Here is a 15,195-nt window from a genome sequence, read left to right on the forward strand (position 1 = left end):
ATTGTGCACTAATTAATTCCCCCTTGATCCAACAGATGTTTGTTTGTTTGTTTGTTTAGCGGCCGTGCCTTGCGAAAATCTAATCTTACCCGTTGAATCAAGGCTCAGTTAAGCAAAATCTCTCTTGGGTTTTTCCACACATCGGATAAGATCCATTTCAGCAGCTAAGGTTGGGTAAGAATCCAGGGAGCTGTGGTTTATCCACAGTGCTGGGAATTGTAGTTCTGTGGGATAAACTACACTTCCCAGGATTCTCTGTGAGGAGGGGAATGTGCTTTAAATGTATGGTGCGTATCCAGTCCCCACTAGCCTGAAAGGTTAGAATTGCCTCGTTGGATCAGCACAAAGATAATAGAAGTCCACCCACTGATCATAGAACTGTAGAGATGTAGCCCAACACGTCGTCTCCCATCCAGTTTGAAACTATACAAGACCCTGCTTAGCTTTGTAAATGTGCTACCAGTTTTTAGCGCTGCACCACAAGGAGGACTAAGATCTGTCTGGCTTTTGGAGGATTTACAAGCAAGAGGCACACAGCAGCACACTGGCCTTTTGAGTTTCTTGCATTTGTGCATTTTTCAAGGCTACCTGCAACAGTGTGTTGCAGCGTGGAGAGCTTGCAGCTTCAGATTCCAGCCAGCCGGTAGCACTGTGATAGGAATTTTATGGTCTTAAATATATAGTAATGTTCATAACTGCACATACATAGGTCAGCACAGGAAAGCCAACCTGGAACCATTTTGATTCCTAAACTGACCAAATCCTTTCTCTGCAAGGTTAAAAATGGAAAAGCCTCCCCATTGTCTCTTCCTTCACAAATCCTGTCTTAATCTGTGTTTGAATAAGGTGTGAGCCTGTGACCTGGCCCAGGAAATAAGTATTTTAGCACTACAAAAGAATGGCCAGGCTCCCCAGAAATCCAATCAAGCAACTTGCCAGACAGGAGATAAACTGGGACAGGAGAAAAACAACATTTAAATTTCTGTGATGTAGGTGGGATGTATCTGAGGGGTGGTCTTAGGTTACACCCCTTCTGTGATGTATGCATAATGTTTCTGGGGGTGGTCCTGATCTAGAGAAGGGGAATTTCAAAAGTCTTTATAAGGCCTTGCAGGCCATTGTTCTGGGTCCTCTTCCTCTCCTGCGTGTGAGGGGAGTACCCTGTTGCAACAGATCAATAAAGATCAAGCTTACTAGCTGCTTTGCTTCTCAATATTCTCTGGTTGGCCTCTGTTATTTTCTCCTACCAATAGGGAACCTATGTAAGGACTCTATATGGGCTCTTGGATACCCCATAAGGGAAAAGGGCATATTTTTATTTACAACAGCACGTAGGACAAAAGAAATTGGTAAGAAGAGTTTGCTGGATTAGGCAAGTGACCCATCTAGTTTTGCACCCTGCACTGTCCTGAATCTTCCAACAGATGAAATTAACACACAAACTTCAGATTACTTGACTTGGGCAGCATACTCACCATACATTTAAGGCAACCCCACCTGGGAACTGTAGTTCCTTTAAGGGGCTGGGAACTGTAGCTCCGTGAGGTAAATTACCACTCCCAGGATTATGGGGGAAATGGGCTATAAAGCTGTGCTGTGTACGCAGGCCCAGTTCAGAGGAAGGTTCACCACCACAGTGAGAAAACAAGGCTGCCTCTTCTTGGCTTTTCTCTTTTCCCTTCTTTATTTCCTTATCCTACCATTCCTGGCACGGGCAAGCCTCTTCTCCCGGCTCATGGAGCAAGCCCAACTTCCTTCTCTTGTCCGATTGTTCAGGACACAATTGCTCCCTTCACGGCAGGGGCTGTGGAGCTGGAGGGGGCGGGGAGGCAGCGTTGGGACCGGTGACAGGATAAATATTAATCCGGATGGGCCAGGTGACATGTGTTCTCACGGAGAAGCCGCCACCAGCAGTGGGAACTGCCCAGGGCAAGGGTGCAGAGGAGCCAAGAGCTCCAGGAGTTCCTTCCCAACGCTGGGAGGAGAGTAAGGGATAGTGGTTAGGGATGGCAGGAGTGCAGATGTCACAAAAGGGGAGAAAACACACACACATACGCAAAACCTTGCAAGTGCAATGACTGGAATTCAATGGAATGGAGAGCCAAGTTGTAAATGTTAAGCTTTTAATCCAAACTCTGGAAGGGATTTGAGGCCTAGTGGGTGCTGCCAAGCCGCAAAAGTTGTTATTTCCGCTCCTGGCCCCTTTATTCCACCTCACCCTCGAGCTGTGGCAAGTTAATTTAATTTGCCATCTTTACGGCGAGCAACTCTGTGCCCTTAATGGAGCGGTAGCTGATGTATTTGCTCTGCAGAGGTAGCGGACTGCAATTCCTAGGATCCAGTGCCATTGGCCATGCAAACTGGGGCTGATGGGAGTTGTAGTTTATTTGTTTGTTTGTTCATTTCTCACCCGCTTTTCCCCTTAAGTTCCTAGGGCAGGTTGCAACATTAAAAGACAATATTCAAAACAGTTTAAAACAACTCACAAAAAATAAAAAAATTACACACCTGGCAGGCACCACGATGGCTTCCTCTTGCCCTGATAGTAGTTGAGGGCTGCTAGCTTGAATGAAAAGAGGACTGGAAAAAATTGTGGAGGCTATCTATGGCTACTTGCTGAGCAAAGATGTACCTGTTGCATTTCTGCTCAGCATGGGGTTGTTTATCTGTCCACAAAACAGGTGGATGCCTTCCTGCTTCTCCAAGGATACTGGGGCAGAGACTTTGGTCCAGCATGCCTGAGGGATGCTCAGACCACACCCTGGACTGGCTGTTACCCCTACTAGTGAAGCAGCTCCTGCTGCAGAATTTGCATTGCAGGGATGAAAAGCTGGTGTTGATCTGTAACATTCCCCCCCCCCCACCTGAAAAGCGAAGCACCATATTTTTCGCTCCATAAGACGCACCAGACCATAAGACGCACCTAGTTTTTGGAGGAGGGAAACAAGAAAAAAAAATTCTGAATTTCAGAAACCAGAACAACAAGAGGGATCGCTGCGCAGCGAAAGCAGCGATCCCTCTTGCTGTTCTGGCTTCTGGCATAGCTGCGCAGCCTCCACTCGCCCCATAAGATGCAGACACATTTTCCCTTACTTTTTAGAAGGGAAAAAGTGAGTCTTATAGAGCAAAAAATACGGTAAATTAGCTTCCATGCCCTGGAGCGAAATGCGGAAGTGTTGAAAAGGGGTTATTTTTGGTGCAAGGGCCTCCACTCCCCCATCGGCCAATGGCTTAACAGAAACAAACCAAAGAAGGAACCCAGTAGGGCCGCATGCCCTCACGGGTGACTTTCCAGGGGCCGCCTGCCAAATGGAGGGCGGGGCCAGAGACATAACAGGTAGATCACAAGCATGACTCTTACCTTTGCACAGTAAAGGTTGCAGATTTCTGCATGCGACCCCAACCCCTACCTCTCTCTAACCTCCATTCGAGCAACAAGAGGAATTATCATAGTTCAAAGACACATTCCAGTCAGGCAAAGGCACTTGAGGAGGAAGCAGAGCAGGGCTGTCCAAGGGCAATGCTGGGAAGACCCCTGGAGTAAATAAAGGTTACATTCACGCCCAAAGAATCCTGGGAAATGTAGTTTGTTAAAGGTGCTGAGTCTTGTTGGGAGAAACCCCCAGTTCCCCTCGAAGAATTATGATTTTCGGAGCGCTTTAACAACCAATGCCTTTTCACAGGGGACTCTGGGAATCGTAGCACCTCCCAGAACCCATATCGAACTACAGCTCCCAGAATTCTTTAGGGGAAGCCGTGATTGTTTAAAGTGGTATTGTAGTTCTTTAAATATATGGTGTGAATGTGGCCAAAGTCAGGATATATTTTGGCTTTAAAAAGAGACTCATGATGAGGAGGCAGCATGGGTTACTCAACTCTCTCCTCTGCCCCCTCCTGTGCCTCTGTCTGTCTTGGCTGTCCTTGCTTATATATCTTGTGAGTGCCTCCCCTCTCAGTCACCTTCCCTATTGTAATAATATTTGCCCAGGGTGTCTCCCGTACTGCCTTGGCTGTCCTTTAGTGGCCAGAAGTGCTCCCCCCCCCCCGACCTTTTTGTCTTTCTGGAGCCCAGCTCTGGAAACGCCACCAAGGCAAATGTTTTCCCCCAGGACAAAGACCCCTTACCGTTCCAAGCTTTTATCACTTTCGAGGGAAAGACTAGGGTGCAGAGCTGGAATGTTGTAATCTGGAGTGTTGCTAGGTTCTAAAAGAACTCGGCTGGACACAGGCTGACAACACGAAACTGGAACTTAAGAGCACCCCAAAGTATAGGGGTCCTGGAGGAGAACGTAAGAAAACACAAAAACACAAAAGTCCTTGCAGAGGCCCACCTAGTTCACCATCCTGTTCTCTCAGAGGCCAGTCAGATTCCAGATTCAAGCAGGGCCCAAGTGCCACAGCATTCTGTCCTCCTGCAGTTTCCAGCAAGTAGCATTCAGAAGCATTACTGCCTCCAGTCATAACCTTTAGGGCTGCTAAGCCACAGACCCGCTTTTTAGAAGTACAGCTTTAGACAGCTGTGCTTCCTTACATCTTACATTCCAGAGCCTGTGGAACTCCCTGCCACTGTAACTCAAGAGTTCCTCAAGGCGACCCTTTTCTGCTGCCGCATGTTTCATTTTCACTTGACTGATGGTTTGGCATGAGCCTGATACCGACAAGGGGGATGGAGCGAGCTATTAACTGCAATCACTTACGGAAAGGAAACGGCGTACGTAAGGGAACACTGATATTTACTGTGATGGAACACGGGAACCTGACTTATACTGAGTCCAGATTATAGGGTCCATCTACCTCAGGACTGTCTGCACTGACTGGCAGGGGCTCCCTGGGTTTCTTTAGACAAGGGTCTCTTCACAGTCTTACTAGAAACTCTGGGAATCTGGTACTTCATGCAAGGCAAATGCTCTACTGCTGAGCCTTACAGAAAACTCACTCATACTCTTTTACAGTGGTACCTCGGTTTACAAATGCTTCGGATTACAAACACTTTGGGTTACAAACTCCGCTAACCTGGAAGTGGTACCTTGGGTTGCAAACTTTGTCCCAGGATGAGAACGGAAATCGTGTGCTGGTGGCGCGGTGGCAGCAGGAGGCCCCATTAGCAAAAGCACACCTCAGGTTATGAACCGTTTCAGGTTAAGAACGGGCCTCCGGAATGAATTAAGTTCGTAACCCGAGGTACCACTGTACTGTATATATATTGATGCTTTGGCTGAGATTAAGGTGATATGTGGCTGAGAGTTCACCAGCTCTGCACTTTGCAGTATGCCCAGCTGGCTGAAAAGAAAGTTGTTTCTTTCTTAATTGAAAAATTTTAAAAAGTAGCAGGGGACACCGTGGCTCAGTGGCAGAACATCTGCCCTGCAATGCAAAAGGTCACAGGTTGAAAACCCTGCATCTCCAAGTATGGCTGGGGGGAAACCCTGCTCAGATAACTGCTGAGTGGTTCCACGGGGTAAACCAACTGGAATTAGTGAACGTGACCATCAGGTCCATTGCTTTCGGTATGTTTGCTCTGAATAAAACTTAGCCGAATGCCACCCAGCATAAACAAGGCTGACTCTGCCTCCAGCAGTTTCCAAAGGGGCAAGACACCTGAAGTCTGCAACAAAAGACCCCTTTTTGGCTCAGTGAGCCAACCCTCCTAATTCCCAAGGGATGTATGCAATGCCTTTCAGACTTGGAAAGAATGGAGTGCTGAGTTATTCTTTCCACGGGCGCATTTATTTCTACATCTGAGTTCTGTGCCTAATTTCCGAATGCTTGTAAATAGGGTTTTAGTCTGTGTGTGTAGGGGACAGCCTCGCCCTGAAACCAGTAAGTCTGTCTGGAAACACCTGGTTCAGGTGGTAGCTGGTTGCCCAGGTGAAAGCTGTTGCCTCCAACAAAACCCACAATGATTCAATTGTTTTATTAGCACACGATTGGTCACACACCCCTCATCTGCTGCCCCACGCAGCAGGGTTTTAACTCCTTCCGTTCCATGAGAAACAAGTAGAACCACCTCTTCGTGGGCTGCAGAGAGCTGCCGTTTTTGGAATAAAATGATAACGCGCTTGCAAACAACAACAACAACAACAACAACAACAACAACAACAATGTTTATCCCCCACCCATCTGTGTGGGTTTCCCCAGCTACTCTGGGCGGCTTACAGAATATATAAAATGTAAGAAAGCATCAAACATTAAAAACCTCCCTAAACAGGGCTGCCTTCAGATGTCTTCTAAAAGTTGCATAGTTTTTTATCTGAAGGGAAAGTGTTCCACAGGGAGGGCAACACTACCAAGAAGGCCCTCTGCTGCACAGTTCAGGGCAAAGAATGACCTACATCACAGCACTGGCAGGTTGGCAGAATCTCACATGATGCTGTTTGGCTAAACCTCCTATCCACCAACTTGCCCTTATGGACAGCGGGAGACATTTGATTCAGTACAGTACTTGTCTGAAGGCAAAGCAACCCAAGTTACGCTTTCAGAAAACGGTAACCCAAAATGGAAATGCAGACATTGTTCAAAATTCATACTTCTCTGAGTTTTGCAATTCATTTATTTATTTCAGTTTTTAAAGTACTTAACCCTCCCCCTTTTATCCGAGGCTCACAGGGCGGTTTATAGTATAAAAACATGAAGATACATAACATAGTAACAAACGAAACGATAACCCACCCCTGCAGTTTAAAAGACCATAGATTGTTTAATTGGCCAAAGGCCTCAGAAAAGTGGAATATTTTTGCCTGGCACCTAACGCATAATCATCAGAGGATGATCATAGGGTCTGGGTTGGTTCAGTTTTCCAGACAAATTGTACAAAAATGCATATACTACTAGGGTAAAGGTAAAGGGACCCCTGACCATTAAGTCCAGTCGCAGATGACTCTGGGGTTGCGGCGCTCATCTCGCTTTATTGGCTGAGGGAGCCGGCGTACAGCTTCCGGGTCATGTGGCCAGCATGACTAAGCCGCTTCTGGTGAACCAGAGCAGCGCACAGAAACGCAGTTTACCTTCCTGCCGGAGCAGTACTTATTTATCTACTTGCACTTTTTGGTGTGCTTTCGAACTGCTAGGTTGGCAGGAGCAGGGACCGAGCAACGGGAGCTCACCCCATCGTGGGGATTCGAACCGCCGACCTTCTGATCGGCAAGTCCTAGGCTCTGTGGTTTAACCCACAGTGCCAGTGTGGAGGGGGGGGGGAGCATTTTGACATCAGGCATACACCTTCACTGTACTCTTTTCAGTGCCTGCTAAGAATTGGAGCTTTTTTGTTTAGACAAGCCTACCCAGAGATATAGAATGTTGACATGTGTTTTAATCAGGTTTTTAGCTTATTGTTGATTTTAATTTTAATTTTTATTTTTAAAAAATACAGTCAAACCTTGGTTGTCGAATGCAATCTGTTCCAGAAGCCCGTTTGGCTTCCAAAATGTTTGACAACTGAGGCACGGCTTCTGATTTGTTGCAGGAGCTTCTTGCACTGAAGCGGAAGCCGCGTCAGACGTTCGGCTTCTGAAAAAAGTTCAAAAACTGGAACACTTACTTCTGGTTTGGGAGCCAAAACGTTCCAAAACGGAGGCGTTTGGGAACCGAGGTTTGACTAGTTGTTTTTAACTGTTTTTCCTATTTTTTTTTTGTCGTTTCATTCTTTTTGCAAACCACTTCAGTCCTTTTTTTAAAAAAAAATTACCAGCCAGTGCACTAAGCTGATGTTTCTAGCTGCCATGTAACCTTCCGACAGTTTGACCTCACCCCCAAAGGCGCAGTCCTCCATTGCCTTCCGAGACAGACGGATGCCAAACGGATGCTGTTTCCATTCCCCACAGTTCCTTGGAGCAAGGCCACATCAAGGGCACTGTGGGAAATCCCAGCTCTCCCAACACTAGTCAGAGCACCAGGCCATGTGTGTGTGTTTGTGTGTGTGTAAATGACATCCGTGGTTGTGCCCTGTTGGGATGTTGGACTTCTGGCAGATACCCAAGGCCCACAAAGAAATTGGAAACCAGTACAGGTTTTTCAACGGAGCCAAAATGTGGCAATTATTGCAGCGATTCCCACCCCCTTCCCGGTTATTAACCTTTTTGTTAACTCTGTGAACAATTACTTCCTTTTGTTCGGCCTGAGCTTTGTGCCAGCCAGGTTCCCCTGAGGTGCCATTCAGCTGTCAGTGCTGGCAGCCAATTCTTGAATGCCATCCTAGACTTTCCTGCAGGTTGGTGTAGCCTAGGAGCCATAGGAGAAGGATCCGCAAATTAGGAAGTACCCGCTTTGGATGTTATCTGTGGGCTGAGGTCCCTAGGTGGTCTCAGGCAATCTGCTCCTTCTCAGCCCTCGTTCCTCCGTCCCATCTGCATTACGGAGGGTGATAATATTGACCTACCTAGCTACAGCTAGAGCTATATCATGCATTGTATGTGGAGTGCTTGGAAATTTGCAAGCATTAAGCCGTATTATTTATATCATCGGTGTTCTAACAGATTTGCTTACGTATGAACAAAGGTATGAGCCACATCCAATGCATTGTCATACTCAGAGTTAGACCCGTTGAACTTAATGGGCATGGTTAATTTATATAAGTATAAAGGGGCTAACTGAAAAAAAGTGGTTCCAGTTACAGATAGGTAGCTGTGTTGGTCTGCCATAGTCAAAATAAAAAAATTCCTTCCAGTAGCACCTTAAAGACCAACTAAGTTAGTTCTTGGTATGAGCTTTCGTGTGCATGCAAGAGGTATCTGAAGAAGTGTGCATGCACACAAAAGCTCATACCAAGAACTAACTTAGTTGGTCTTTAAGGTGCTACTGGAAGGATTTTTTTTATTTTGAAAAAAAGTGGTGTTTGTTTGTTTTTTGGCTAAACATCAAGTGGGATTTACAGCACGATCCAATGCATGTCTACTCAAAAGTAATCCCAATTGAATTAAATGGGACTTATGCCCCAGGAACTGTCTACATGATCACAGCCATGGGCATAGCCAGGATTTATTTTTTTGGGGGGGGGGCAGGCTTTATGTTGCAGGGGGCAGAACCAAGTTATCTGTGATACAATTGGTCAGTTAGTCAGCTAGTTAAGTATTTTTATTTATATACTTGATTTGGGGGCGGGATCTACCACACCCATGATCACAGCCGGGCATAGGCAAACTCAGCCCTCCAGATGTTTTGGGACTACAACTCCCATCATCCCTAGCTAACAGGACCAGTGGTCAGGGATGATGGGAATTGTAGTCTCAAAACATCTGGAGGGCCGAGTTTGCCTATGCCTGACCTTAGTTTTGTATAGTTGTGCTGTCTGCTTTGTTAGGTGTGTGTGTGTGCGCGTGTCTGTCTATCTATCTATCTATCTATCTATCTATCTGAATGTATTATGTACTGTTTGTTTTATGACCTTTTTAAAATGTATTTTTGCTGCGTTGTAGATCAAGACCAGTGGAAGGTTAGGGTTTGTTGTGAATAACAGACAACATAAAAGTGTAGAATGGCTGCGGAACAAGCATCTTCAGCTTTGTTTACTATGATTACTGTTATTTAATATGGATCATAGAATCGAGGAGTTGGAAGGGACCCCTGAGGGTCATCTAGTCCAGTCCCCTGCAATGCAGCCATCCTGCCCGTAGCCATCCTTGGGTCGGCTGGAGCCACCAACCTTCTGGTTAACAGCCAGATGCACTGACTGAAGATCTATGAAAAAGCGGGTTGGCAAAACGTGCAAGAAAGGACCCCCCCCCCGAAAAAAATGCAACCAAATTCATACTATGATCAAGCCATAATAATAGCTAGGGTCTTTGAATGCATATCTTCCCAATTGCATTCATGCACCAAGCATGAACTGAATGTGAGAATCAAACTCTCTTTTACTCGCAGCTACATGACAGAAGCTCTGACTTCCCCCTCTCCAGCCCCATTGGAAAGAAGAAATATTGAGGAGGCTGCAATTCTGGGTCAAACGGTGGAAGGGGAGGCATTTTGCGTAACTACTTTTCTGATTAAAAGTCACTTTCCTCACCCAAAGCTTGGAGGGAAGAGCTAAGCACCCACAAATTTTGCTTCCTCCCCACTCACAGTTTGCGGTCCCCCTCAAAGCTCTTTTCCTCAGTTAAGTGGAAAACAAAGCAATTCCATTGCGACATTGTTGCAACAGAGTGCACACAGTGTGTCATTTGGTCCTAAGGCTGAGGTACATAACTTGTTTATTTATTTCACAAAAGTTATTTAACACTTGATTGCGAAAAACAACAGCAGCAACCTCCAGGTGGTCTACGAAACAACGCAACAGTTAAAAAAGTTAAAAGCATCAATTTGAAACCAGTATGAACCTACCCAGACCCTGTGATCATCGTCTGAGGCCCTTCTTTGTGCTTCTCCTCCGTGAGAGGTCCAGAGGGTGGCAACAGGACAACGGGGCCTTTTCTGCAGTGGCTCCCTGTTTGTGGAATGCTCTCCCCAGGGGGGCTCACCTGGCGCCTTCATTGCATACACCTGTAGGCATCAGGCGAAAACATTCCTCTTCAACCAGACCTTGGCTGGTTAACATTATATGGCAGGGGTGCCCAAACTTTTTTCGAAGGGGGCCAGATTTGATGAAGTGAGGGCCGACCAAAGTTGCTGAGCTTTTTTTTAGGGTTTAAGTTGCTGAGTTTTTTTACCCCAGGGCATATACTGCCACAGGGGCCAGGTTAAATTGACTGGTGGGCCACATTAGGCCCCTGAAGCAGACTTTGGACATGCCTGTTATATGGCCTTTTAAATGTGCTTGCGGGTGGGAGGGGTTTATTGGTTTTGTTCTTGTTTTTATTATGTATTTTGTGTATTTATCTTGTATATTTATGCTACGAATCACCTTGAGATCCATGGATACAAATTTAATGAATTTAGTAGTGGTAACAACAACCATCGTGGCTTCCCCAAAATGGCCTTTGCTGGCCAAATGGGGAGGTCTGGTGAGCCATGCTGGAGGGCTGGAGGTTCCCCACCCCACAGTACTATGATAAATATGGTCCCATTTCACAGAATTGTAGAGCTGGAAGGGACCCCAACGGTCATCTAGTCCAACCCCCTGAAATGCAGGAATTTGAGAATTAAGTGCTACCATTCAAAGTTTTTGAAGGGAGGCCAACCACCAGAGCCTACAACTCTTGTCAAACAGCAGCCACCATCAAACCATTGGCTCTGGGCGTAAGAGCTGACACTCTTGAGGGGCTCAAATGCACCCAGAGCCCACTTGTTTGTAGACAACTAGCTGGCCATTATGAAAACTGGATGTTGGACTAGCCAGGCCATTGGCCTGATTCCGTAGCCAGGCTCTCCTTCAGCTATGACTTCTTATCCCATTCAGTGTCTATAATTGTTTTTTTATATACCGTATTTTTCGCTCGATAACACGCACCAGACCATAACACGCACGTAGTTTTTAGAGGAGGAAAACAAGGGGGAAAAAATTCTAAACGAAATAGTGGATATATGATTTTTGTGGTTCATGCTGTGGCCACAGACATGTGATCTGACAGTGAGTTTGGAGTAGCCCAATGCAAAAATCCTAAGGATCCATGTGGATCCATGCTTTGTAACCACGGAGGAGGGAAGGAAGGGGAACCATGGATCCTCTGCTCACGACTGCAGCAGATCCCCCCCCAACACCCGCAGGCATTCACTCCATAACACGCACAGACATTTCCCCTTACTTTCTAGGAGGAAAAAAGTGAGTGCTATGGTGCAAAAAATACGGTATATGCAATGACTTTCCATTGTTTCTGCATATGCTGTTGTTTTAACTTTCTATATACTGTATTTTTCGCTCTATAAGACACACCAGACCACAAGAAGCACCTAGTTTTTGGACAAGGAAAACAAGAAAAAAAATATTCTGAATCTCAGAAGCCAGAACAGCAAGAGGGATCGCTGCGCAGTGAAAGCAGCAATCCCTCTTGCTGTTCTGGCTTCTGGGATAGCTGCGCAGCCTGCATTCGTTCCATAACACACACACATACATTTCCCCTTACTTTTTAGGAGGGAAAAAGTGAGTCTTATAGAGCAAAAAATATGGTAATTAAGCAGTAGTTGGATATGCATTTCTACTGTACTGCAAAATCACTTCAAGGTGCTTCAGAGGAAGCGATTCATGAATGAAGTGGAATGATAATAATGCTCTAATGGCACCCGGCCCTTCTCCTCACTTCTCCCTCCTCTTCCCTTCAGTGGTTTGCATACTCCTTCATGGTGAAGTGCCTCATCACCCTCTCCACAGCTGGGCTGCTGATCACGATCCTGGCTTTTCACATCAAAGAGATCCAGGTAAGCCTAACTATGGGAAAGCCTAAAATGGCCAAAGGCCTGGAAACGATGCCTTATGAGGAACGGCTAAGGGAGCTGGGCATGTTTAGCCTGGAGAAGAGGAGGTTAAGGGGTGATATGATAGCCATGTTCAAATATATAAAAGGATGTCACATAGAGGAGGGAGAAAGGTTGTTTTCTGCTGCTCCAGAGAAGCGGACATGGAGCAGTGGATCCAAACTACAAGAAAGAAGATTCCACCTAAACATTAGGAAGAACTTCCTGACAGTAAGAGCTGTTCGACAGTGGAATTTGCTGCCAAGGAGTGTGGTGGAGTCTTCTTTGGAGGTCTTTAAGCAGAGGCTTGACAACCATATGTCAGGAGTGCTCTGATGGTGTTTCCTGCTTGGCAGGGGGTTGGACTCGATGGCCCTTGTGGTCTATTCCAACTCTATGATTCTATGATTCTATGACTATTTCTCAAATGAGCGCAGCGGAGGTCAGACAGTCTGACAAAATGCTGCAAACACACCATACCTTTAAAGCACTAGGATGCCGCAATGATAGCAGTCATGGCTTCTCTCGAAGAGTTATGGGAGCTGTAGTTTGTTTGGGGCGCTGAGAGTTATTAGGAGAAGCCTGTAAATCCCTCACAGATTTACAATGTCCAGGATTCGCTGGGAAGAAGGATTGCTTGTTAAATCTCTCTGGAAATTGTAGCTCCGTGACTACAGCCACCAGAATTCTTTGGGGGAAGCCACAACTGTTTAAAGCGTTACCATAGCACTTCAAATGTTGGGTGTAAATATGGCCACAAAGGACCTAGATCACCTATTGAGCTTCATGAAGTCACCTGGGTCACAGTCTTCTGTGAAGTGTTTTTTTCTATCTCCGTTATAGTAATTCATTCTAAAATTAGCATATTTGTGTCCTTCTTTTGGACAGCCCTACTTGATGCAAATATGCCTGTGGTGGTTCCCACCCCCCCTTGGGGGAGAGCTGTTGTCATGGAAACGACGGAAAAAAATAAAAACCTCCCCAAAACAGGCTCACTCCAGTAATTGGTACATATTTTGGTATGCTCACAGCAAGCAGCACACAGAGTGAGAAAAAGTAGGTGTTGTGCTTGTTAAAGAGGGACAGGATGAGGCTTGGGAGGGGGATAATTATGCCCCAAATCAATGACCCAAGGCTTGAAACAAATTCCTGGCAGTAGGGCTTCTGGGTGAAGGACAGGACACTCAGCTGAAGGTTACCTAAAAGGGCCCAATTCCTCATTTTGGGAAACTGTAGCCATTATAACAGGAAGATGGTAATGGGAAGGTACGTATATGAAACTGGGATAGTGATGGAGATCTGCATATGCTAAATTATATGCATAGGTGCAAATGTCTCTGAGCATGTTAAGCTGGAGGGGGCTGGACTAGATGACTCTCGTGCTCCCTTCCAACTCTAAAAGGTAAAGGTAAAGGACCCCTGACAGTTAAGTCCAGTCGCAGACAACTCTGGATTTGCGACGCTCATCTCGCTTTAGAGACCAAGGGAGCCGACGTTTGTCTGCAGACAGTTTTCCTGGGTCATGTGGCCAGCATGACTGAGCCGCTTCTGGCGAAACTAGAGCAGCACACGGAAATGCTGTGTACCTTCCCACTGGAGCGGTACCTATTTATCTACTTGCACTTTTTTTGGCGTGCTTTCAAACTGCTAGGTTGGCAGGAACAGGGACCGAGCAACGGGAGCTCACCCCATCGCGGGGATTCGAACTGCCGACCTTCTGATTGGCAAGCCCAAGAGGCTCGGTGGTTTAGACCACAGTGCCACCAACTCTACAGTTCTATAATTCTATAAACTGACCACAAGAGCACTCTCCCCTCTTGCGGCAACTGGTATTCAGAAGCGTCGCTGCCTCTAGTTGTCAAGGTAGAAAATAGCCATAATGGCTCATAATCACTGATAGCCTTATCCTCCTATGAATTTGTGCAGTCCTATTTGAAAGCCATCCAAGTCACTGCCTCCTGCGGAAACGAGTTCTGTAGTTTGCTGTGTGAAGTACTCTCTTTTCTGTCTGCTGGATCCAAAGGACTAATGGTCTCTGACTCAGTCAGCTTCCTATGTTCCCTACCTTTGACCTTGGGGTGGTGGCGGCGGTTGCATGGATTTCGATTTGGAACCTGTAACATTCTTCTACTCTATAAATTAACTGCAAAGAAAAAGTGGCCGGGAACTAGCTTTTCATGGGGAAACGAAGGCGAATGGAAAGATCAGGCTGGCAGGCGGGGATTTGCATTCAAGGTCTGGGACGCAAGCCCAGAACTTCAGCCTTCTTCGCAGACCCATATAGCTCAACCGCGCATAGGAGCTGGTGACACTTGGAAAATACATCTCAGAAGGGTTTTTCCTTTCCTTTGGGCTGTTTGATCTCTGCTGCTGATCTGAGTGAGCTGTTTCCTGACTGAGTCACGGCATGTTTCATCCAGCTACTGGGCGAGTTGTGGTCGCTGCAGGATATCGCGGAGGGCTGGCTCTGGTGTGATTTTGGGGGTCCTTTCTCTTCCTCTTCAGGTTAACTTCTCCTGTAATTTGCCAGAAGGACTTTCTGGTCATCGTTCAGTTTAGCCTGGTGTTAGCAGTTCAAAGCAACCAAAGGAATCAGGATGAAGATATACAACCAGATGCCTCAAAGTCTCAGAATATTGGTGGGTGTGCAGAAACCACTGATCTGAATTAGATTTTGCCCCCTCCAAAGTGGACACGCCTTGGATTGTGCTATAAATACAACTTAACTTAGTTGATTGTGTGAGTTTTAATTGACTGGTCGGTTAACTGATTAAACCAGCCTGGCTTCTGCATGAATGAAACAATTGTTCTTGAGCACAAAGCATAGAATCAAGGAGTTGGAAGGGACCTCAGGGGTCATCTAGCCTAACCCCCGGC

At 46.2% G+C, this 15,195-nt stretch overlaps 1 protein-coding gene across 1 annotated transcript in view; it reads left to right on the forward strand.

The window, feature by feature from the left end:
• KCNN4 (potassium calcium-activated channel subfamily N member 4) overlaps positions 1-15,195 on the forward strand; it is a 48,671-nt gene that overhangs the window by 13,643 nt on the left and 19,833 nt on the right. Inside the window, exon 2 of the mRNA XM_083515407.1 lies at positions 12,187-12,282. Coding sequence (XP_083371533.1) covers positions 12,187-12,282 — 96 coding nt within the window. The remainder of the gene's footprint in view (positions 1-12,186; positions 12,283-15,195) is intronic.

Source organism: Podarcis liolepis (assembly GCF_965112155.1).
Source record: "Podarcis liolepis genome assembly, chromosome: 7".
In the NCBI taxonomy this organism is placed as follows: domain Eukaryota; kingdom Metazoa; phylum Chordata; class Lepidosauria; order Squamata; family Lacertidae; genus Podarcis; species Podarcis liolepis.